General features: G+C 46.3%; 1 protein-coding gene across 11 annotated transcripts in view; it reads right to left on the bottom strand.

Moving 5' to 3' along the window:
- Positions 1-25561, bottom strand: part of FRMD4A (FERM domain containing 4A) — a 679547-nt gene that overhangs the window by 22327 nt on the left and 631659 nt on the right. For all 11 annotated transcript variants that reach the window (XM_017529828.2, XM_017529827.2, XM_037739021.1 and 8 more), the window contains 3 exons: positions 9754-9887; positions 5211-5333; positions 574-802 (listed from right to left, as the gene is read on the bottom strand). In XM_017529828.2, coding sequence (XP_017385317.1) covers positions 574-802; positions 5211-5333; positions 9754-9887 — 486 coding nt within the window. The remainder of the gene's footprint in view (positions 1-573; positions 803-5210; positions 5334-9753; positions 9888-25561) is intronic.

Raw genomic sequence — 25561 nt, 5'->3', positions numbered from 1 at the left:
GAGCCTTAGCTCAGGTTTCAGACCATCGGAGGGGCGAATCTCCCCAAGCCTCAGTCAGGGTTCCAGACAATCGGAGAGGCCAGTGTCCCCGAGCCTCAGCTCTTGGGATAGGAGGCCCCTGGAGGCATATGGGCGATCAGGTTGACAGGGGCTGCTCAAAGAGAGGGGTCACTGTTGCTGTGTACCCCAGCCCCACTGTCCTTCCAGACTTGAGTACGGATGGTCAGGTCCCTGAGAGTGTCGGAGCCTGGGCCAGCCCAGTCAACTCAGCTCCGTTCACAGTGAGGGCTGAGAAGAATGCTAGCTCCTGGCTGCAGGTTCTCCCAGGGAGGAAGACAATATGGATACCAACAGCCTGACTCACACAATCCCTTCACCTGTGTCTGGGTCCACATGGCTTCTCTCATGTGGGATGGGATCAGGCCTTATTCGCTTCATTTTACGAATGGGCAAATGAAGGCACCATAGTTAGGTAGCTGCTCAGGTCATGCAGGGACCACCCGCGGAACCTGGTGTCTGGTTCCCGAGGCCTGGGCATGGGAGTGGGATGGGGGCAGCCGGGTTGGCACTGACCGTCTATAATCAGTGAAGCCCTCTGGGTAGGTTTCTTCCCAGACTTGATGCGATTCTCGTTGATTGCATTTTCAATCTCCTGCAGTTTCTTCAGTGCATTCAGATACGAGGTTTTTCTTTGTTTTTTCAGTTTTTTGCTGACGTTGGGATCACTGGCTAGGCGGCGGGCAGCCTCTGTGATCTGGGACTGAATGGCAAACTCTCGCTCCAGGCGTTCCAGCTCAGCTTCCTGTGGGAGGGAAAGCACCAGTTTGCATTATTGGGGATGCTAAGCAAGGAGACATTCATCTAACCCCTCTTCTAACCCCAGCCCCAAGGCAAGCCCACTTCCTTGGGAGACACTCTTAAGGATGGCCCCAATCCTAAAATCTTCACCCACTGGAGTCCCCAGGTGCACCCACTGCCACAACCCTTGCTCCTGTTACTTTTCGGACACAAGTGATGGTCTGAACGCCGTCACCATCACTGAGAACAGAGTTCCCATGCTGCAGGTTTAGGGACCGCCTGGCTTTGTTTCAATATCTCCAGAAAAGTCCATCAAGACAAACCAAAGCCTCTGTGGAAACTCAGAGCCCACAGAGGCTTCGAAATTGCCACTTCCTTTCCGTTTTGGATGTAGGATGCAGCATGATTCTTACAGTTTCTTTATGCCATTCTTCTCTGTGGGCTTGCTACCAAGGAGCTAACACACATGCACCTAACGCACGGGCCTCTGACTCAGACATTGTGTGCCCCTCACATGCATCTAACCCTCGGGGCTCTGACCCACATAGTGTGTCTTTCCCTGTAGTTTCACATATTGTGGGGATGTGGGGAAAGACGCATATCCCCACTCATCCGTGTGTCTTTCGGAAGCTCATTTTTGTTTCTTTGGCTTTTTTTGAGACGGATCTCACTCTGTTGCCCAGGCTGGAGTACAGTGCTGCAATCTCAGCTCACTGGAACCTCTGCCTCCCAGGTTCAAGCAATTCTCCTGCCTCAGCCTCCCAAGTAGATGGGTACATGGGATTACAGGTGCACACCACCACACCTGGCTAACTTTTACATTTCTAGTAGAGACGGGGTTTCACCATGTTGGCCAGGCTGCTCTTGAACTCCTGACCTTAGATGATCCACCCGCCTTGGCCTCCCAAAGTGCTGGGATTACAGGTGTGAGCCACTGCACCCAGTCTTGGGAGCTCTTCTGCAAGCTCTGGCTGTCTGTCCCACATCTGCCTGTTCATGGATGCCTGCTGGGCTACGCCTGGGCACTTCAAGGGGCAGGGATGGACAGTGGGTGGAGGTGGAGGCAGTCCACCCCCATACCTCCAGCTCATTGGATGTTCTTCCTCTTTTTGTAGTGTAGCTCCCTCCCACCTCCATCCCTTCCTTTGGCCAAGAAGTGCAGATGGATGAGATTCTCCTTAAACAGAGTTTGGAGACCTGGAAGAATGAAGCTGTGGCTGTCAGAAATGCCTGATGGACCTAACGGATGACACCTAGATAGCCTGTTTGCTGCTGTCCTCTCTGCTGATCAAGCCTCTCCTCTGCAGATGCGTGTTCACCAGCTGCTGAGGGATGGGAGAGGCAGCTCGTACATGTGTGAGGATTTGGGGGTGAATGCAGAATCCCCCCAAATTGTCAGATTGTTCATTTTTCTATTTCCTCCCTTCCCTAGTAAAACCCCTCTGGATCAGACCTAGCATCTTCTTGTTTGAGATTTTGAGCAGTGAGCTGTCTTACTGACAGGTCCTGCAGGGTGGGCATACCTGGGAGCCTGCAGGAGATGTAGGACGTCTGGCTAACTCCACAGCCAGTAAACCCAGGACAAATGCATCAGCAGCCTCTCAAGGCCAGGAAGAGAGAAATTCACAGACATGCTGCAATTGGATGGGAACTGATCTAGCCCAATAGGAGGAGATCAACTGTTGGCTGGAATCAACAGATCTTCCTATTTAGTGGCTCAGTAAAACATCCTTGCCTCTGTGCATAATGCACCAAGCTGGGGGCCACCATCAGGGAGAAGTTCTTAGCCTGATCTCATTGACTTTTGAGCACTTTAAGCCTAAAGGGAGCGGGAACCAGGAGTGAGAGGAAACGGTGAAGGTTCAAGGGAACTATTTTGGAGATAATAAACTCCTGCCAAATCCTGCCAGTGCTGGCTGCATTTGTTCTCTCAGAGGGAAAAGAACATCGACATGGACTCCTGCCTGCGGTCTTGAAATAGGCAAGTCACCAAGGGACAAAGACTGTTCTGTGAGCATGGGCTCCCCGGGGCAGCTGTTCCTGAGCTGTCACAATAGCCCTGGTGCCAGACTCTGATTCAGAGTTTTGTGGGGAGCCCAGGACAAATTCTCACTATTTAAACTAAGACAAGTCCAAGGCTGCATGCCCTGTCCGTGCAAACGGCTGCCTAGTGTACGAACGGGAAGCAAGCGCATTCCCAGGAGCCGCAGTGCAGTGCGCAGCTCTGCTTTCCTCCTTTGGGTGTCAGTTCTAGGGATGCCCAAAGAAGTAAAAGCTCCATTTTACAGACCAGGAACTGCCTAACGGAGCTTTAGTTTAGATTTTTCTTTTTCTTTTTCTTTTTTTTGAGACAGGGTCTCAGTCCACTGCCCAGGCTGGAATGCAGTGGTGCGATCCGCAGGTGAGCATGTCATGCTTCTCGGGGTACTCTGCAGAACGCCAGCTGTTCCCGGGCTGCTTCCTCGTACAAACTTAGGAAAGATCCTGTGTGGTGACAGTAAGGAAGTACATGCCTCGGGCGTTCTCACGGAGCTAAGGTCACAAGGTACTGAGGTGTGTGAAAGGTGTGGTGGGACTCTGGGAAGACCAAGGAGGAACAGTGTTGGGGGGAACTCCCTAAAAGTGGGGTCCCTCTTTAAAGCTTAAGGGCCAGGTATCCGCCCAGCAACAGGAGGAGCTGAAGTTCCTCTTGAGGGAGTCTCTAATGACCGGCAGGATTTGGAAATACCTGACCTCAGTCCCATCCTCCGTCCCCTGCAGTCCCTGCCTTGAATGTAGCTCCCTTCCTTTGAGATTCCATCTCCCCTTCCCCTCAAGCAATTGTTTGCTGAGCATCACGAGTTCCAAGTACCGGCTCATTCAATCCTAGGCACATCCAAAGAAGTAAGGGCCATGAGCTCCATTTTATAGATCAGGAACTGTCTAATTGAGCTTTAGGGTTTTTTTTTTTTTTTTTTGGAGACAGGGTCTCAGTCTGTTGCCCAGGCTGGAGTATAATGACAAGATCTCAGCTCACTGCCACCTCCAACTCCCGGGTTCAAGCGATTCTCGCCTCAGCCTCCTGAGTATCTGTGATTACAGGCACGCACCACCAAGCCTGGCTAATGTTTGTATTTTTTGGTAGAGATGGGTTTCACCATGTTGGCCAGGCTGCTTGCGAACTCCTGACCTCAAGTGATCTGCCCGCCTCGGCCTTCCAAAATGCTGGGATTTTGCAGCAAAAGGCGTAAGCCACATGAGCTTTAGTTTTGATTGAAACACATTGGTGTATGTACCTGTGTCCCAGAGAACTTCCACTGCAGATCTTAGGAGATTCATCTAACACTCAGATGAGCCGCAAGCTCTTCGGTCCCTCTCTGAATTCACCCTTACCCAAATCCTACCTACCCCAGGGGTTGGTTTTTCCCAATCGCTTTCTTAAAAGACTAAAAATATACAGTATTCCTTTTCCCCCAGGCTCTAAGTCTGGACCTTTTAAGGCCTCTGTTCAAGAGCATGTTAATTAGTAACTTTGTTCAGAATAAATGTGGGAAAGCATTTCCTGGGCAGGCCCCAGGACCTGAAGGTATGTATGCCTGACCTCTACTTTCATTTGGCCTGAGGCTGTATTCTCATTAACTAGCCAGAGATTCAAGTCTTCACTGTTTTTTTTCCCCCACATCTGAACTCTCCAGCCCCAGCTTCATCAGTGTTCAATCCAAAGGAAAAAAGTAGCTTCTCCAAACACAGACAAGCGAGGCCAGGAGCGCCCAAGCATCCTGCACACGTTCTCCTGGGGATTTGAGTAGCTAGGTGAAGCTACCACCACGGGACGGTGCACCTGACCGGTCTCTCCCCAGCCAGTGTACCCTTGCACCTGATGCTATGGCCTCAGTTTCCTTCTCTTGGCGGCTTGGCTTCCACAGATCAGACATAAAGCTTGGCTCTGAGTAACTGAGGGCTGGGAGGCCATTACAAAGCCAAATGTGGACAAATGCCTATGTGAAATGGCATTTGGAGTGAGCATAAATCAGAGTGGGGCATGTCTGTTTCTTAGAACACACACGCACACACGCACATATGCACACACAAATGCATGCATGCACTTTGATGCACAGATTCAATGCCGACGCCAGAAACATTTACAGGAATGCTACTGAAATGTTCTCCCCAAGCTCAACATGGCTGCTTGTGCTAGGCGCACAGTGTCAGACAAGCAATTTCAACAGATACCCGAATGCCTGCAAATGCAAGCAAACGAATCCTCCCAAGGGGAGCCACATACCCACTAGCCAGCTCACTCAAGAGTTCTCAGCAAAAATACTGGCATTGGGCAGAAAGGAAAAAATTGTTACAAAAAACCTGGAAGGCCTAACAAATGGGAAAAAGTAGGATAACGTGAGAGAATCCGACAACAGAAAGGAAGGACGCACCTCTCCTTTGGGCAGGATTTTCTGTTCGTCCAGCTTGAACGCTGTTCCTATTCTTCTCCGGACAATGGGTGGTTCCTCCCCTGGATCCAGGGGATATTCAACTGGCAGCTTGCCGGTGAGCTCCTGCATATGTGAAATGACATTCAGAGTGAGCATAAATCACAGTGGGGCGTGTCTACTTCCGAGAACGAACACACATACGCGCATGCACACAGACACGCACATGTGCGCATGCGCTTTGATGCACAGATTCAATGCCTATGCTGAAACATTCACATTAAGCACTACGCCTCAATAAGAGTTCCAGAAATGAAATTCCATTTCTCTAACAATGTCTCTTACATAGAATAGATGCACTTTCAAAGTTTTTTCCAAAGTACATTTCTGTTAAGTCAACACAATTACCATTTTGGCTTTCATGATAACACTTGAATTTCATTCATTCGTTAACTGAGCAAGTATTTCCTGCCTGCCCCCTCTGTACCAGGCAAGGTCACCCAGCCAGTTAGGAGCAAAGGTCAACATGAGTTCTCGGGTCTTCCTAACTTCAAATCCCATGCTCTTGAAACTGCATCAAATAGTCCCGCTCAAATATCTAAGTTTAAAGTTTTCTTCAAATGAATTTTCACAAGAGGAGTGGTATCTATATGGCAAATCCCAGAAAAGCGCATTTATACATAATTTAGAAACTGAGTAAGGGTAGTAATCTACTCTGGCCAGATGCTACAGGAAAAGGCTGTGCTTAAAAGACATTAAACTGCTTAATTTAAAAGTTTTAGTAGAATGGCCAGGCACAGTGGCTCATGTCTGTAATCTCAGTACTTTGGGAGGCTGAGGTGGACGGATCTCTTGAGGTCAGGAGTTCGAGGCCAGCCTGGCCAAATGATGAAACCCCATCTCTACTAAAAATACAAAAATTAGCTGGGCATGGTGATGGGCGCCTGTAATCCCAGCTACTTGGGAGGCTGAGGCAGGAGAATTGCTTGAACCCGGAAGACAGAGCTTGCTGTGAGCCGAGATCGTGCCACTGTACTCCAGCCTGGGCAACAGACCGAGACTCTGTCTATTAAACAAAAAAGTTTAGTAGAAACTGAACATAAAACATATAATCCATGTTACTGACAAGGCTACTAAACAACATCTGTTGTGTATGTATTTAGGGCCTTGGAAATCTAATTGCTGTAGGTACAAAGACAGTGAATTTAGTTGACAGGCTTCCATGGTCACAGTGATCCTGGTGGAAGGGGGTGATTGAGGATTAGAATCAGGCTGTCTGTGATTGAGTTGTATCAGGGCTGAACAATGATCAAATCAGAGTCAGCGGCTGCCCTGTACTGCGGAAGCCAGTCATCAACTGCAAGAAGTCACTTCCAGGGACCAGAAAAAGCTGGGGGACCCACTGTGTGTGTCTCCAATGGCAAAGTGGGCACTGCCAGGCAAAGACCAGCTCTGACTTTCTAGCCCAAATCAGCGAGGATGCTACACAAAGACTCAGGAGCTGCTCTGACCAGGAAGTTGAGAAGGCTCTTTTCAGGAACATCCGTCAGTCACACAGAAAGCTTTCATGCAGGGCAGCCCAGCCCTGAATGCCCAGCAGGTGGGAAAATCCAAACCGTGAGAGTGTGATTCTGGCCCTTCTTCTCTACCTACTGTGTGCCGTGTGCATGTGTATGGGTGTGCATGCGTGTGTACGTGTGTGCATGTGTGTGCGTGTGTGTGCATGTGTGCGCGTGTGTGTGCATGTGACATGAGCATCAGCACACTTAAACCCTCACTCGCCTGCTTCTGCCCTGCTGTGTTCAGATCGCTGGGCAATGACCCCATGGACTTTCTATTCCTCAATGTAAGCATTTCAGAGCACAATAGCCAACTATCTGAGTATCAAACTCCCTGCAATTTACTTCCGTTTTTTTTTGTTTTAAAAAAAATGTAGTTCAAATGTCTCCAAGGTAGTTAAGTGTTTATTCCGCAACTTTTTTTTTTAAATCTGCTTCCCTAAAAGTGCGTCTATAAATAACACAACTATTGAGGGTTTTATATTGTCAGGATTTTATTTTTTCTTTAACCTAGAAACTTCCAAAAAGGAGGGAAAATTTGTTAAAACTGCCATAGATTTAGAACTCTAAACTGCTTGTGGTTTTAAAATCTAGTTTCAATGAGGCTACTGATTTTTTTCACCATGCACTTGAAGGTATTTGAGTCGAAGTCTTGATTCTCCAGATATTTAATCTGATTTCATGTGTAACTGGAGCTGCACGGTGAAGACGTAATTTAACGCTCTGCAGTGGGACCTCGGCGTGGTGCCTCCCTGTATCCTGCCAAATGTTCTCCCTCTCCCTCATTCTAGTTGCCCCCCTTCCCAGGGATCAAACAGCACTTCTTGATACTCTGAGCTGAGAGCAGAGATACAAAACAGCACAGATTTAGCAAGAAGACTTCCCCCAGCCCTTGAGGACATGGGAGTCAAGAGGCTAAGGTGAGAGAAACTACAGGGAATGAACGGAGGAGAAATCTGCCTGCAACTGACTCCTTGGTGGGTTATTGCCTCCACTCAAGTTACGTTGTCTGGTGTTAGTTAACATTATAAGAAGTGGCAGCTTTGTTTTCCTTCTTTTGCTTTTGTCTTTAAGAGAGACGCTGAGATTTTTCTGATAACGCATGCTCATCTTGCCCTGACATGCGCCTTGCGTTTTTCAAATGTCGATTGCCTACTGGGTTTAGGGACTTTTTATTAAAAACAAAACAAGGCTGCACAAATTATTAAAGGCAGGCACCAAAATCTGTATTTTTTCCCGTCCTTCAAGCCTATTCTTTATAAAAATGTTGCTAATATTAACAGTATCACATAGCACATTCCCCAGCCAGGCCAATTGCTTTCCTAAGATTTGCAATGGTTTTGTGCTAATGTGGTCTGCTCCAAGCAGGCCTGGGTTTAAATCAAGCCAGACTGTAATTAAGCCAAGTTGAAATGTAATGTGATCTCACTCCCCGGCCCCTTGTTTCATTCTTCCTGCTGCAGGGCTTCAGTATTTGGGGGAGGGGCATACGTCTCTTTGACTTAGTTTGGGAACCTCTTTGACTTCGCATTCTGAACTGTTTACCAGCAGAGCTCTTTGTAATGTTAGGTGGTGCACAGTCGCTCTCTCCCTAGAGAGCTCCCACCCCATTGTGCCCAGGTACACAATGCACACGTGTGCGCACACACACAAAGTCTTGTATACTGCATTAAAACATGAAGTCTTCAAATACTTCTAACAGAGTCATGCAATAAACAGAAGAAGGTGGAAATGGGTATTTAAACAAATGTAGACAGCAGCCTGCAGCAACTTCTGTGAGACTAGCACATACACAGGCTTGAGAAAGCATTACTTTGCATTCTTTTTTTTTTTTTTTTTTTTTTTTTTTTTTTTTTTTTTTTTTTTTTTTTTTTTTTTTGGTGAGACAGGGTCTTGCCCTGTCACCCAAGCTGGAGTGCAATGGCGTGATCACGGTTCACTGCAGCCTCAACCTTCCAGGTTCAAGCAATCCTCCTGCCTCAGTCTCCCCGCCAGCTGGGAGTACAGACACACACCACCACTTAGGGCTATCTTTTTAAAAAGTTTTTTGTAGAGATAGGGTCTCACCATGTTGCCCAGGCTAGTCTCTAACTCCTGGCCTCCAGTGATCCTCCTGCCTCAGCCTCCCGAAGTGCTAGTACTACAGGTGTGAGCAACTGCACCCAGGCTACGTAACATTTAAAAATGTCATTAGGCTAAGATTTCATCTTTTTTAATGAAAAAGTTAAAGAAACACCAGATCACAGGGTCTAAAGGTGATTATATATGAAGTGAGATCCTGGTTTCCTTGCTGACCACCAGCGCATCTCACTAAGATGTCCAAAGACTAATCCGAAATACCCTAAAGATGAACAAAAGCCACCACAACAATAAACTCGGGCACAAAGCCTTGAGAAGATGGTGGCCAGCCATTATCATCAATGAGGCATCACGTGAGGAGATGCCTTATGAACTACCAAGCAAGGATGAAAGATCATCATTAGGACTTGTCACATGGACTCCCGTGGGGTCCTATCTGAGATTTCACCAGCACCAACTTTAACTGGTCCTCATAGTGCTTCATCAGCTAATTCTTTGATGGGTTTAGGGACCTTTTCTTTTACTGAAAACAAAACAAGGCTTTCCAAATTATTAAAGGCAGGCACCAAACGCCCTATGTTTTCCAACCCTTTAAGCATATTCTGTATAAAAATTCACTAATACTAACAGTATCATATAGCGCACTCCCCAGCCGGGCCAATTGCTTTTCTAAGATTTGCAATGGATTTGTGCTAACGTGATTCTGCTCTAATTCTTTCTCTGACAAAGCACGTTAGAGAGGTTTGGACGTTTCCAACATTTGTGTTGCAGGAGAGTGCTTACCAGCCAGATAGGCTCTCCTTCTATCACCACCCTTGCCTTCTGTCAAAATAATCAAATGACATCAGAAAGATCAATGACATCACAGACAACACCAATTTCAACAGGATGAGCTAGGAAAGGCTTACGGCTTCTCGGAGACACAGCTTCTTCAGTTCCTCCAGCCTCTGACGCAGGGTTTCCTCCAGAGCTTCCTGCCTGGACTTCAAGGCAGCCAGCATGTCCTTCTTGGCCGACTGCGAGCTATCTGATTCCTGAGAACCTGTCAATAAACAGTGGGGTTACTTGGCCAGCTGACAGGGGACACACATCTGGACCACTAATGAATTTAACTGGAGCCCAGGCTGCGGAGATGGGATTTACCCCAGGAATCAAGGGAGTGTGAAATAAAACAGGTGCTCAGCACTCTAACTGTGAGAAGCACATTCCAGCACTGCATGGAATTTATAGCTAGTCAGAAGAACTGGCAGGAAGACAGACAGTTTGCTGTCTTCCTGAAAAAGAAGTTTATTTTTCTTGATTATCTTAAGATATGTCACATACCGGTTTTAATTTTACTAGGAAACTCTAATAGGCTTTATACAAGAAAGGGGGAAAGTAAAGTGCACGCCAGCAATTTTAATACGTATTTAGTTATTTACTTATTATTTATTTTGAGACAGTCTCACTCTGTCGCCCAACCTGGAGTACAGTGGCACGATCTCGGCTCACTGCAACCTCTGCCTCCCAGATTCAAGCAATTCTTGTGCTTCAGCCTCCCAAGTAGCTGGAGTTATAGGCACCTGCCACTACACCTGGCTAATTTTTGCATTTTTAGTAGAGACGGGGTTTCGCCACATTGGCCAGGCTGGTCTTGAACTCCTGACTTCAAGTGATCCACCCGCCTCAGCTTCCCAAAGTGCTGGGATTCCAGGCATGAGCCACCGTGCCCAGCCCTAATACATATTTAAAATGTTATTTTGTTCACTTAAAAATGCTTATTATTTTTGCTTAGTGCAAAGATAATGCATGTCGATCATAAAAGCTTTGAGAATGCAGACAAGTATAAAAATAGTCCATTAACTAATCACCCAGAAATAACCACTGCTATACATTTTCTTTTGGCATTTTTCCCTAAGCACATATATTTAAAAAATAAAATTAGAATGTTATTGTATTTTTTAACCTCATGTTTTGTATCATGAGCAAATTCCCTCCTAATAAAAGTTATGCATATTTTAACATGCTTTTCCTGGGTAAAACGTGATGATTTCAATAGCAGAGTGCCAGATAGGAAACCTTTGTGGAAGGCAATCTTCAAACCAAACAGAAGGAAAATAAGCTGAAATGCCAACTGGAGGAATTTAGGTTAGACTGAAGGAGTAATTTCTGGGCTGCCAGTGTTTGGATTCTGAAATAAGTTTCCTGCAGTGAAGCTATTATGCTTTTTCTACCTTGATGGGTTAGAAAAGGAACACTGACTCTCTACAAACGGAAAAGCTGATTATAACTTTACTTTGCATGCCCGTGGTGAACAGAAGTGTCAGAAATGGACAGGTGTTAGTGGGTGTGCCTTTCAGGGGCTCCCACCATGCCACTGACACCTGCATCAAAGAACTTCAAATACCTAGGGAGATTAATCTAATTAAAGATGAGCAAGATCTCTACCGTGAAAAGTATCACAGTCTGCTGAGAAAAACTGAAGACCTAAATAAAGAGAGAGATATACCGTGATCAAGGATTAGAAGCCTGATGTTGTAGAGGTGTTCATTCTTCATGAATTAAACAACGGAATCAATGTAACCCCAATAAAACCTTGGCAGGATTTCTTTGGTAGGAGGGAGAAAAATCTGTATTTCCATAGGAAACAACAGAAGTTTTGGACAATTTTAGTAAACAGTTGACAGACGTGAGAATAATCTAATCAGAATTCCCAGAATCAACAGTTCTGTTTCTTCCAATGGTAGAAAAGGCATTGCAAATCATAAGGCTAGAAAGAACTGTGCCGTGGTATCAAACATCTCTGCTGCACTTAAATTGTCCCCATAATTATACTATTCTCTTTTATTTAAAGTCTCTGAACAGAAAACCTGTATTCCATCAATTACCATACATACAGGCTCGTACAACCCTAATCATCAAGAACTCTCAATGTCTAAGGACATTTTGACTCTGACATAGATTTTGTTCTTTCCCTCCTCTACTGAATTTGAGCTTGAAATGGAGAATACATCTATCACCACAGAAACATACTATTTTTATGCCTCCAAAGCAGCTAACAAATATTAGCTTGAATGAACAACCTAATCAATGTTCTCAGTCATATACTTGGATGCTATAATTTTTGTCTCCTCTTGGTAACAAAAATCTAACACCTGTAAGTTGCTCCACTGTAGAACCTATGTTCCAATCTTTGACTTATGTTTGTAGCTTTTTTCTTTTTTTCTTTGAGATGGAGTCTTACTTTGCCGCCAGGCTGCAGCGCAATGGCATGGTCTTGGCTCACAGCAATCTCCGCCTCCCGAGTTCAAGTGATTCTCCTACCTCAGCCTCCCAAGTAGCTGGGATTATAGGCACCCACCGCCAAGCCTGGCTAATTTTTGTATTTTTAGTAGAGTCGGGGTTTTACCATGTTGGTCAGCCTGGTCTTGAACTACTGACCTCACGATCCACCTGCCTTGGCTATTTGTAGCTCTTTCCTGGATTCTGACATACTTCAGTTGCAGGTCTCCAATGCAATGGGACACATGAAAGCTTCATCCTTACCAAAAATCCAGGACCTCATGGTTCTCATTTACTAAATCCAGATAGCATCATATTCACACAGCACATCACGGGACATTACTGCAGTTTCCCCCTTTTGAAATGGTTCAGGTTCTCTCCCTCTGTAAGCTAATCACCCTGTGTTTACCAGTCCTCAATTATCTCTAGTTTACGTCCCTCCTAGGTTACATGGCTAAATCATTTGGACTTTTCATCCGGTTCTCTTAATAACAGTCACCAATCACATTTGGAGACTCAGGAGCATTTACTGAGGTACTCTCTGCTTCATCATTGAAAGAATCAGTAAGAATGTAAAACAATACTGGAAGGAAGTCAGACTCTAGCTTTAAAAAACAGGCCTAGAGAAACTTGGGTCCAAGAAGATTAAAGGATTTCTAGCTCCAGTGAAAAATTCATTGTTTTCCCTTTCACCCTTGCCTAACCTTTCAATAGGAAATGATTTATTAAGTCCAATCTTAGAATTAACTGTTCAGGAATGACACAAATCACAACAATGTGAAACTCAAGGGAGGTAACGCACACACTTTTCGGATGATCATGTTGCTAGTTATGGGATTAGTTAAGATTTGGCCCCGAGTTCCACGGCTCATTAATGCTACCCAAATTATTATCATTAACAATAATTAGCCTAGATTCCAAGCCCACAGAAAATAGGCAAGAAAGTCTTGGCAGACTCCACGGCTCAAGAGCCCCTCTCTGTACCTGGCAGCATTAAGGCTGGTTGGCTCTGTTTCATGCCATTAGCCTTGGAATTACTTCAGGGCAAAGATGGTGCCTGGGTACCAAGTGAAATCCCTGCAGAGTCACTGAGCCAGCCTGCCCTGGATATGCAGATTTCCACTGTAGTGGTGGTAACTGGATGGTGGATAAAGGGTAAAACAGATCTGGGTTTCATAATCAAAACCACTCACTGGATGTGTGTGGCCTTGGGTAAGTTACCTGCCCTCCTTAATTCATAGAGGCTGAATGAGATAACATATCTCCAGCACTTAGCATTGTGCCTGGAATAGGTTAACCCTCAAACTAGGGCAGGTTGAACGTGAGTGTGTGCGCGCGCGTGCGCACACACGCACACACACACACACACACCCTAGTAGAATTAGAAAGAAATCATTGCAACTACCTCCTCGCTGTTGCTTAATGAAGAATCAGTCACAGAAAAGAGCTTCCTTATTCAATTCTGTGAAACACTTGAGGTCCAAAGTTCATCTTTAGAAAGCAGCAATACAGAACTAGGCAGGATTTTCTTTAAAAAAATTTTTTTTAACTGACACATAACAATTGTATGTATTCATGGGGTATATAGTGATGTTTTGGTACACACAATGTATAGTAATCAAAGTAATTAGCATACCCATCATCCAAACATTGATCATTTCTTTGGGTTGGAAATAATATCCTCCCTCTAGCTATTTGAAGCTGTATAATACCCTACTGTTATCTCTTATCATCGTACAATGCTATAGGACACCCAAACACATTCTTCTTACCTCACTGTAGTTTGTGTCCTTCAACAAATCTCTCCCTATCCCCTACTTTCTCTACCCTTCCCAGCTTCTAGAACCTTCTGTTCTACTTTATACTTCTATGAGCTCCACTTTTTAAAAATACACAGTGTTGAGCCGGGCGCGGTGGCTCAAGCCTGTAATCCCAGCACTTTGGGAGGCTGAGGCGGGTGGATCACGAGGTCAAGAGATCGAGACCATCCTGGTCAACACGGTGAAACCCCGTCTCTACTAAAAATACAAAAAATTAGCTGGGCATGGTGGCGCGTGCCTGTAATCCCAGCTACTCAGGAGGCTGAGGCAGGAGGATTGCCTGAACCCAGGAGGCGGAGGTTGCGGTGAGCCGAGATCGCGCCATTGCACTCCAGCCTGGGTAACAAGAGCGAAACTCCGTCCCCCCCCAAAAAAAAAAAAAATACACAGTGTTCACAGATGATGCTTCCTGAGTTCCCGGGTTTGCTGCTGCATCTTTGGGGCAGCTACGGATGGAGGAGGAGGTGGGGGTCAAGGAGGTTCTGTGGCTATTCTTACACTATTCCACTCCACATTCCTCAAAACAGCAGCTCCCCGAGAACCTGCTGCATGTATTCAGGGTGTCCTATTGTAATGAAAAGAGGTTCCCACTGCCTTTTTTGTCTTTAAAGGCGATCCACTGTTCTGGGGCAAGGGTTCCAGATAGAGCAGAGCTCTCACGTCTGCTCCATCTCAGAATTTGTGTGACCTGAGCCTCTGGGCTGCTCCCTGCAACTAGGCAAATGTGGCCACCAAGGGGAGAGGTGGCCAAGTGCCCAGGGACACGTGCAAACTAGGAACATTCCACAGAAGCAGCTCAGAGGGCATCAGGAGGAGGAGCCCAAACTGCCCTCTAATGTTGACCTGCCTTCTCACCTCCCCGACAAAGGCCCACTAGGTATCCCCTGACCCAGCGCGTTGGTTTTAAAAGGGAAGAAGGAAAGAAGCTGCAAGACAGGGAGAAATCAGGAGGGAGAGGTTCACTCTTGCCGGCTGCCTTCATGCCCGCAAGTGACAGAATGACTTCACGAAGAAACTGAGGCAGGATAGAACCTCAGGGCTCAGGGAAATGGTACTCTTGAAAACTAAAAGCTGGCTCTGGTGGCTCACACCTGTAATCCCAGCACTTTGGGAGGCCGAGGCGGGTGGATCATGAGGTCAAGAGATCGAGACCATCCTGGTCAACATGGTGAAACCCTGTGTCTACTAAAAATACAAGAAATTAGCTGGGCATGGTGGCGTGTGCCTGTAATCCCAGTTACTCAGGAGGCTGAGGCAGGAGAATTGCCTGAACCCAGGAGGTGGAGGTTGTGGTGAGCCGAGATCGTGCCATTGCACTCCAGCCTGGGCAACAAGAGCGAAACTCCGTCTCAAACAAAACAAAACAAAACAAAACAAAACAAAACAAAAACAAAACATAACCCAAAATTCTAATTTCAAATCAACACTTAGACTTATGCTGATTTATCCACTTCCAGTCATTTGAACACATATCTGCTATTGCATGTGCAAATCTCTTTGAGGTTGGGTTTAGCCCCTTAAAAATTTAAAAAAAAAAAAAAAAGGATATAGGCTGGGCGCAGTGGCTCATACCTGTAATCCCAGCACGGTGGGAGGCCGAGGTGGGAGGACTGCTTGAGGACAGGAGTTCGAGACCAGCCTGGCCAACATAGTGAGACCACCTCTCTACTAAAAAAAAAAAAAAAATTAAAGGATATAAATCTGCTATCATGGAGAGGGCAGTAACTGATAGGAAAGACGCCTGGATTTTCATCACATATCTGCCATTAAATGGTGTAAGGCCTTGAGTTACTAACCTCATGGCCCCGTCTATAAAGTGACCAATTGACCAATCGCTAAGATTCCTCAAATTGAAGACGCTGTTACTCAATAAACAGCTCACTCAGATAGTCCCTCTTGCCGCTAGCAGTAATTTTTGCAATTTTGACAACAGGAACCTTATACATGGCTCAATCCTCCCCCGGGTTTTTCTCTGCCGTCCCAACCTCTAGCCTTCTGCCAACTCTGCTCTCATTTCAGTGACTGCTACAGCCTCCCCTGGGTTGGAAGGGTGTGTCTCATTATCAGCCAGTGCCTAAAGGACTTACCTCTTCATCTTATCAACATGCCGAAGCAAATATCTGTAAACTCAAATGCTGAACAGAGTTTAATCTGAGCTGTCTTTGGGATTAATGAGGTGGAAGAGGGATGGAACCTCTTGACTGTAGGTAGAAGAGTGAGGTTTCAGATTTTATTGACTAGAGAAACAGTGCTACCTGAAAAGGGCTGTCCAGGTGTAATGAGTTGGCATAGGACTCTAAGGAAAAACAGAGGTGATCTCAATACATTTTTTCAAAGATACACATAATACACAAATATATAGATATATATTTGGTCAAGTTTCAGGCAATACTCAGATTCATAAGAGTATTCTGAATATTCTTTGGAAAACACAAACTGATATCATAGCCTCCTATAAAGCAGAAGCCCACAGCCAGTGGTTTTGACTTAACAGGGCTGGGTGTGCGTTCCAGCGCCGCTCTTTACCAGCCATGGGGACTTGGGAAGGCCGTGTAACCTCACAAAGCCTCAGTTTCCTCCCCTATAAAATGGGAATGAAAACAGGACTTCTTCAAAAGTTGGGAGAATTAGGAGAGATAATGCTTGGAAGAGAGGTCAGAATATATTAAGTGTTACATAAACACTAGTTACTATTCCTATTTAAATCGAGGCTGGGGTGGTGGCTCACACCTATAATCCTAGCACTTTTGGGAGGCTGAAATGGGAGGATTGCCTGAAGCCAGGTGTTTGAGACCAGCTTGGGCAACAGAGCCAGACCTCATCTCTACAAAAGTCTAAAAAAATCAGTAAGGCATGGTAGTGCATGCCTGTGGTCCCTGCTGCTCCGGAGGCTGAGGTGGGAGAATTGCTCTAGCTGGGGATGTTGAGGCTACCGTGAGCTGTGACTGCACCACTGCACTCCAGGCTGGGCGACAAAGCAAGACCCTGTCTGAATCGCCAACACACACAGTTCCTAGCCTTGCTAGGAGTCAGCACCCCAATTCAGAGAGCTCTAAAATGGAAAAGACAAAGTGCATTTAGCGGACAACCAAGGGGACGTGGAACGCTTATAACGTACCACCCACAGTGGCCGCATCAAGTCAGGGAGCTCAGGAGGAGAAGGGAAAGGAAATGGATTTTTACGGAACTCCTAAATAGGAGCTTCCTACCTCCTGCACTTCACTGAATCCTCATAGAAACGTCACCCCATTTTCATAGCAGAGGTCACAGGGGCATAGGGAGGCTGAACTGGGAGTCTAACTCTGTGGTTCTGTCTTTTGCATAAAACTCCACATGGGTAGAGTGGTCTTGCTCCCAGCTGGGATGCCCTAGTAAACCTGTGCAGAAGGCAGTCACGTCACCTCCCCAGCTGGGGCTCTCTGCATGACAGTGCAAGCCTCAAAATCTAAGAGCAGGAAGCAGGAGATGGAGGCAGGGCTCTTTGGATCTGCCAATAAACAACAGATGCCTCTGGAGCCCCTTCCACGTGTGAGGTGCTGTTGGGGAGATAGGAACAGCAGACACGCGTCCAGCGCTTAGAGCTGCCCGCCAGGAGGCAGAAGACAGCCGGCCACAAGAACACGCCAGGTGCAGTGGCTCGCACCTGTAATGCCAGCACTTTGGGAGGCCCTGGCGAGAGGACTGCTTAATGCCAGGAGTTTGAGACTAGCCTAGGTAACATAGCGAGACCTCATCTCTAAAAATAAAAAAGTAAAAAAATTAGTTGGGCGTGGTGGCGCATGCCTGTAGTCCCAGCTGCCTGAAAGGCTGAGGCAGGATCTCTTGAACCTGGGAGTCTGAAAATACAGTGAGCTATGATCACGCCACTGCACTCCAGCTTGGGTGACAGAGTGAGACCCTGTCTCTAAACAAAGAGACAAAAAAGAACAAGATGGGTAGGAGGTGCTGTAGAAGGGGGAACCCGCACCCGGGAGCTAACTGGGTGATTATCCTGGACTGCAGCTGGTCACATCTAGTTGGGATTTTTGTTTTTTCTTTTTTGAGATGGAGTCTTGCTCTGTTGCCCAGGCTGGAGTGCAGTGGCATGATCTCAGCTCACTGCAACCTCTGCCTTCTGGGTTCAAGTGGTTCTTTTGCCTCAGCCTCCTGAGTTGCTGGGATTACAGCATGCTACCATGCCCAACTAATTTTTCTATTTTTAATAGAAATGGGGTTTTACCATGTTGGTCAGGCTGGTCTCCAACTCCTGACCTCAAGTGATCTGCCTGCCTCGGCCTCTCAAAGTGCTGGGATGACAGGCGTGAGCCACCGCGACCGGCTGGGTAATTTTTTTTTTATTGCCTCTCTGAGGAGATTAAGCCTGCCTCTGACTTATTGTCAGGAAAACAGAGCGTCAGGTCAGCTCTCCAGCAAAAAATCTTTCCTCACAGTTATTGGAAGGAAAATATCTACTCGAATGATACTAGACTGAAGATAGAATCTGTTGTTTCTGGTGACCTTATGACCATGTTTCAATTCTAATCCAAAGGATTTTTACTGAACGAGGTCACTAATAATCTGACCAACAAGGAGGACAAAAAGAGATGACCCTAAAGAGCCAGTTCCCAACCACGCAGAGAGAGATCGAGTGACTCACGCCAAGTCGGAAAGTCCTTTTTGGGGGTATTTGGAAATCTGTGGAGCGAACTTCCCAATGCTATGGACGTTGTTTGAGACCCTGGAGACTGTGCCTGTGTCACTGTGGGTTTCCCAGTTTCCAGCTGGGGAAGTCCAGACGCCGGCTGGGGGACAGCTGGGTGTGGAGGGGCGGATGTGGAGGGAACGCCAGCAGCACAAACAGCAGCTCTCCTCCCAGCCGGTGGACGCATGGAAGGACAACCTCATCCAGCCACAAGCCAGAAATGCTCCAATTGTTCAAAAGACCCCCGGTGACTCAGCACCGGACATGAGTGCACGTTCTGCCCGGAGGACACTGTCAGGAGCCACGCATGGCTCATCTGTTTTAGACACAGAGGGAGTACTGATGACCAGACACTGACTTCAGAAGACAGAGAAGGGGTGCTTTCCTCTCTGGAAGGAGGGGAAATTTCGAGGCAAACAGTGCTCCAGAGAAGAAAGGAATCTGTTGTTCAAGAACTAGGGAAGGGAAATGACAATCTGTCTCTTTAGACCTTTAGGGGGAAAAAAAAAATGAAGAAGGCATATCCCCAGCATATCAAGAAAAGCTGTAAGGAAGAGTTCTGGCAGATACCCCAGGAATAAATACAAGGAAAAGGTTAGAACTCTTCTTTATGATAAAAAGATATTTATTTCCTTGACAAATCCTCAATGATGAATTCCTGACATAAAAGATGTCTCAGGAGACCTCGGGGAATAATACCACATTGCAGATCGCCGGATAAACGTGTCATCTCTGGGGACCATGGCAGAGAATTAAATGTGATTTTCGACATGAAAAATGCATGCTTGGAGAACTTTCCATCAGGCTTAGAAATTTTAGAAATAAAATAGTTCATTTCAGAGAGCACCGAAACTGAAGCTCTTTGAAAAGCAAGCACCTTTTGAGGGTGGCTGGGAGCCTCTGGAATAGCTTTGCTTTCTGGCTAAAGTCCATGGCTCACTGGCACTTTATGAATAGTGCAAATGTAATTTACCAGAGAGAGAGGGAAAGAGAAGAGAGAGAGAAAAACAGAGAGAGAGAATAAAAACTGAACAGTCAATTTAAAAAATTATCAGCATCCAGTAAAATATCCAGTTGAAACTATGGTTTGTAAATGTTACAGTTTCCATTTCTCAGGCTGTGAAATGAGTCAGCTGACCTATCTCCTGGCTCTAAGCTTGTGAGGCTATTGCAATACCAACGTTTGCAGATTAACTGTGTATTTCAGTGATTCACGTTCTGTGCTCTCAGCAAAGGAGCACTGGAACAGAGGGCTGGCCCTAAATGGGAACAGAGAAATGCTCGTGGGACGTGAGAGTGATATCTCATTTTCAGTATTTAAAATTTCATCACAGTCCTACCCATTCGGGAGGCTGAGGCAGGAGGATCACTTAAGCCCAGGAGTTTGAGGCTGCTGTGAACTAGAATTGCGCCACTGCACTTAGGGGGACAGAGCAAGACCCTGTCTCAAAAAAAATTTCATCATTGGAAAGTCATTCATTTAGGTTACATGTTGTCATTCCATCCTGGTTCTCTTTAGTGGGCAAATATTCCTTTATTAGTAACACCTGAGAGCATAAATACAGCAGCATTAATGACTTGGTTTTTATTTCCCTGAAAATAAGAGCAGAAAGGGATAACTATTCTGTCTGCTTCTCAATTTTGACTCATCAGTCCTGCTCAAACAAATCCAGAACCACTCATGCCCCAGAAAGAGATTTCCCAGCTCTCCCAGGGCACACGGTCCAGCATAAACAAACCCCGGCACAATCTGACTTTGGCTGTGCCCTGCGGCAGAGCAGAGGCTATGACCAAAATTAAGGCACCTGGAATCCTGTCCATTGTTAGACCTACAAGGAGAGGCCACAGGCCATTGGTGATAGAGAACTTTAAAAGGCCAGTCAGAGAGAGAGAGATAGGGAGGAGAAGGAGGAAGGAAAAAAGAGAAGGATGAAGACAAAACCGAAAAAGTCCTAGGATTTATGCAGCGCAAGACACTGAATTTTGAGCTGAATACAGCTGCGATCATAACACTGGCAGAGCCTATCAGCTCCCCCTCTGTTTGGAGAGATGTCAGATAGCTGGCACCCTCATTGTTACATTAGTTATTAATAAACTCCTTCACAATGGGAGGAAGTGCTAGCATTCAGAGAATGGGAGTGTGTCAACAGCCGAGGACTGAATGCAGACAGATCCCAGGGAATGCCGGTCCCACCTTGAGCACAACCTGTTTTCTCCCAGAACGGAAAGTGTCAGAGCCAGGGTACAACGAAAGACTACAGGTTTTGTTTCGTTTTTAAATTTCTTTTTTTTTTTTTTTTTTTTTTTGGGAGACGGAGTTTCGCTCTTGTTACCCAGGCTGGAGTGCAATGGCGCGATCTCGGCTCACCGCAACCTCCGCCTCCTGGGTTCAAGCAATTCTCCTGCCTCAGCCTCCTGAGTAGCTGGGACTACAGGCATGCGCCACCATGCCCAGCTAATTTTTTGTATTTTTAGTAGAGACGGGGTTTCACCATGTTGACCAGGATGGTCTCGATCTCTTGACCTCGTGATCCACCCGCCTCGGCCTCCCAAAGTGCTGGGATTACAGGCTTGAGCCACCGCGCCCGGCCGTTTTTAAATTTCTAAACCCAAGATCCATTACCAGATTCTTCAGAATCTTGCTGATCACACAACAGATGACTCAATGGCCACCTCGTTAATCACACAGCCAAATTCCCATTTGAAAACACAACATATCCCTTGGTTTTGTAGGAGGGGGTAGTTCATGGCCCTAGACTTCCAGTCAAGAAGCCAAGAGTGGCCTCATCGTTCCATGGAAGGAAGGTTGTAGTCCCAATTTTTTGTTTGGGTGGTTAAGGCAACAAGCCACACATCCCTGCAGAACATTGAGTATTTCCTAAGTGGGTTTGTGCTATTTTCTTTAAAATGGCTGAGAACAAAAATTAACTCTCCCAGCTCCCACTGAAATCTGAGCTGTTCTCCGATGGCTGGGACGGGCGTGGTGGCTCATGCCTGTAATCCCCGCACTTTGGGAGGCTGAGGCAGGCAGCTCACTTGAGCTGAAGAGTCTGAGATCATCCTGGCCAACATGGTGAAGCCCCATCTCTACTAAAAATACAAAAATTAGCCAAATGTGGTGGCGTGCACCTGTAGTCCCAGCTACTTGGGAGGCAGAGGCAGGAGAATTGCTCGAATCTGGGAGGCAGAGGTTGCAGTGAGCCGAGATTGTGCCACTGCACTCCAGCCTGGGGGACAGAGAGATATTCTGTCTCAAAAAATGAATGAATGAATGAGTGAATGAACTGGTCTGTAATGGGAAATCCCCAAAACAATGCTTAGAACAACTCTCAGGCTCTTTCCCACTTTCAGACAAGCTAGGAAGGGGGCCGTGTGCCTTCACCTGCAATGATACACAGTTACTGCTGCTTTTGTTGTGATTCCCTTTTTTCTCCCCTCCAATCTTTTCTGGAATTTCAAGCAATATGAGACAGGAAGGGAGGAATAAACCCATTGAAGTTCCCACAAAATGGATTTTGGGTTCTTCTTTTTTTAAAAAAAATCTCTGAACATGTCTTAATCAGATGGCTTGAATTCATAGTTGTCCTCTTAAATTGTCCCTGAGCCTTCTGAAAATGTGTTATCTGAAGACGTAGGTGCAAAAGCAACAGAGAGATGCAGCTACAAATGTGGACGCAATCACCATCTCATGGGGAAGTGAATCCAGCGTGCCTGCCTGGCCCCCTCCAGCGGTCAATAAACAGAGACACTGAGTCCCTGTGCAAATGGATTCAGGATATGGTTCCCCGACCTTCCTCCCATCTAAATGCCACTCTGCACTGCACCAGGAGGTGAGAATGTCATTCCCCTTCCAACACAAGCTCATAGCTTTGACTCAGATGGTTCACCACCTCTAAGGGCCTCCGCTTACATCCAGTGTGCAGGGTCTCACAGGGGACAGCTCACTGCTCTATGTGTTACTGCTGTGGGATTCAGGGTCCCCGTCTCAAGCTTTAATTAATCACTTCAGCTATGCTGAAATCATCTGCTGCTGAGTTATTGCAGTGTGATCAGCAGGACTGTGAAGAATCTGGTGATGGATCTGGGGTTTAAAAATTAAAAATGAAACAAGATCTGCAGTCAACTATGTTGACTTTTTCCATTTGAAATGCTGAACCGTGGCTCAGAGGTTTGGTAGACGTGGATATCAGCTTCTTACTATTTATTTATTTATTAGACGGAGTCTCACTCTGCCTCCAAGGCTGGAGTGCAGTGGTGCAATTTCAGCTCACTGCAACCTCTGCCTCCTGGCCCAAGCAACTCTCCTGCCTCAGTCTCCCAAGTATCTGGGATTAGAGGCGTGTAATTACATGCGGGGCTAATTTTTGTATGTTTGGTAGAGAGGGGGTTTGGCCATGTTGGCCAGGCTGGTCTCGAACTCCTGCCCGCCTTGGCCTCCCAAAGTGCTGGGATTACGGGCCTGAGTCATTGCGCCTGGCCTGGTTTCTTTAGTACATACCAATGACATTCTTCACTTCTTTAGCATAAGAGGCCTCAGATATCAAGTACTAGGCTTCAGTAATTTTAAAGGTAATTAAGTGTCCCTAAATAGGCAAATTACCTTCAAAGTTACTAATAGCTTAGAAAAATTTTATGTCCTTTTTTTTTTTGGCATCATAAGCAGTATACAAACTCTTTGCAGAGACAGGCTATAAGTTTTTAAAGTGCTGTGCATAGGGCCGGGCGCGGTGGCTCATGCCTGTAATCTCAGCACTTTGGGAGGCCCAGGTGGGCGGATTACCTGAGCTTGAGAGTTCAGGACCAGCCTGACCAACATGGAGACACCCCATCTCTACTAAAAATACAAAAAATTAGCTGGGAGTGGTGGCGTATGCCTGTAATCCCAGCTACTCAGGAGGCTGAGGCAGGAGAATTGCTTGAACCTGGAGGCAGAGGTTGCAATAAGCCAAGATTGTGCCATTACACTCCAGCCTGGGCAACAAGAGTGAAACTCCCTCTCAAAAAAAAAAAAAAAGAGTTGGGGGCCTGGGCCTTGGGTGTGGAGAGATGGGGGTTGGTGCACTTGCGCTGGGGAACGTATCTGGGCANAAAAAAAAAAAAAAAAAAAAAATGCTGTGTACAGTTCCTGGCAGAGCTGGGAGCTAGCAGAAACGTTTATACCACGGAAATCTTACACGGTTGTGACGCTGCTCAGATACACCATGATTTGGGTAAAGATGACGGTCGGAGAACAAATGAAAGATGACAAAGGTGGACACTACTGCAGGAGGGGACTGACGTGACACAACCTTCAAAGGTCTCATACCAGTGTGACAAAGGCTTACAATGGAATTTGGGAACAAATACTGGTGGCAGATCCTGTGAGAGTTCTCAGCAAGGTCCAAGGTATCATAAACTCTAGGAACATAGAAGATTAGAAGGTTCTCTCATTTTTTTTTTTTTTTTTTTACATGTTCTTAGTGACGTCCTTTACTGCACCAAATTTTTAATTTTGTTGAAGTCCAATTTAACTTTTTTTTTTGAGACAGGGTCTTACTCTGTCACACAGGCTGTAGTACAGTGATGCCATCACAGCTCACTACAGCCTTGAACTCCTGGGCTCAAGTGATTCTCCAGCCTCACCATCCAAGTAGCAGGAAATATAAGCATGCACTACCAGGTCCAGCTATATTAAAAAGGAGATTTTTTTGGCACGCATGGGGTCTTGCTATGTTGCCCAGGCTGATCTGGAACTCCTGGCCTAAAGTGATCCTTCCTCCTCTGCCTCCCAAATAGGTGTGAGCCACTGTGCTATGCTGAAGATTCTTAAAGCTCGGCACACGCAGGAGTTTTACTAGTATTCTTCACAGTTTAGTTTCAGTAACTATGCATTGAACACCCATTGGCTGTTGGGCACTGGGCCAGTGTTAGAAAATTCTCAAATGGTGACTAGTTTCTCAAAATGCTTTTAAGAAACATTTATTAGATACCATCTACCAAGGAGGTGAAAGAGAGAACACAGTTGACCAAATTGGGTAAGTTGGATACTGGGTTGCGTGCATCACCTTTTCTGAATGAACATCAGAAAACAAAATGCCGCCAGTGTAATAGGAAGAGAGTTAACAATCAGTGCTGTCCTGGAGTTGCAAGCAGCGGGTCTTGTCCTCTTTGCCAGAACACATTCTCGGCAAGAGGGCAGAAAGGCCGGAAGAAAGGGGTGGAGGTGAGCCAGCCGCCTAGATCTTCAGGCCAAGGCTAGACTTCCCCATTGCAAGGGATGTGAAAGCAACCCCTTCCAGAAGCTGCTGCCAATGCTTTCATCAGGGGAAACCTTTATCCTCCTGGTGCAAGGAAAGACTGGCAGCCATGAGCCGTCCCTGCAGGAGGGAGAACAAGACTAAGGGATGCTAGAAATTCCCTTTGTTCCCTGATGGAATGTTTCCTGTTTGCAGCATGTCCCTCCATAGTCTTGGCGCTCCTAAGTCACAGGAGGTGGGTGTGGGGCACCCCAAGGAGCCTCCACCCTGGCATTAAAGGATGTTTTGCAGGCTCAAACTTGCAGGGCTGGGAGGAGTCGACCTGCTCTCTGGTTGAGTCATGGGGCTTTCTCACTAGGGTTTCTTCTTGCTCAGCTGTGCAGCAGCAGAAAGGGCTGAGGGCACTGAAATGGATAATGGGAACCACTCTGCAAGTGGCCCCAGCTGCTCCTGCTAACGCCTCATCACCTTAGCCTGGGGCCCCAGCGCTGAATGATTAAGCATTTGAAAATCACTTTAATGTCTTGGCATACCGATGCTTATATGTTAGGTGTATGGGTGGATTAAGCAGGAAGGTTTTCTTAGGATATATCTTCTAGCCCACCAGATTGATTAGCAATGTCCAGCCTTCGGGCAGTCATAGAGATGTGCTGGCTTCTAGTCTTAAAGATGCTTGGATTTCATCTCTCTCTCTCTCTCTCTCTCTCTCTCTCTCTCT

The sequence above is a fragment of the Cebus imitator genome, unplaced genomic scaffold, assembly GCF_001604975.1.
Source record: "Cebus imitator isolate Cc_AM_T3 unplaced genomic scaffold, Cebus_imitator-1.0 Scaffold61, whole genome shotgun sequence".
Taxonomy (NCBI): domain Eukaryota; kingdom Metazoa; phylum Chordata; class Mammalia; order Primates; family Cebidae; genus Cebus; species Cebus imitator.
The sequence above is the reverse complement of the archived record's forward strand: the minus strand, read 5'-3'. Positions and strand labels throughout refer to the sequence as shown.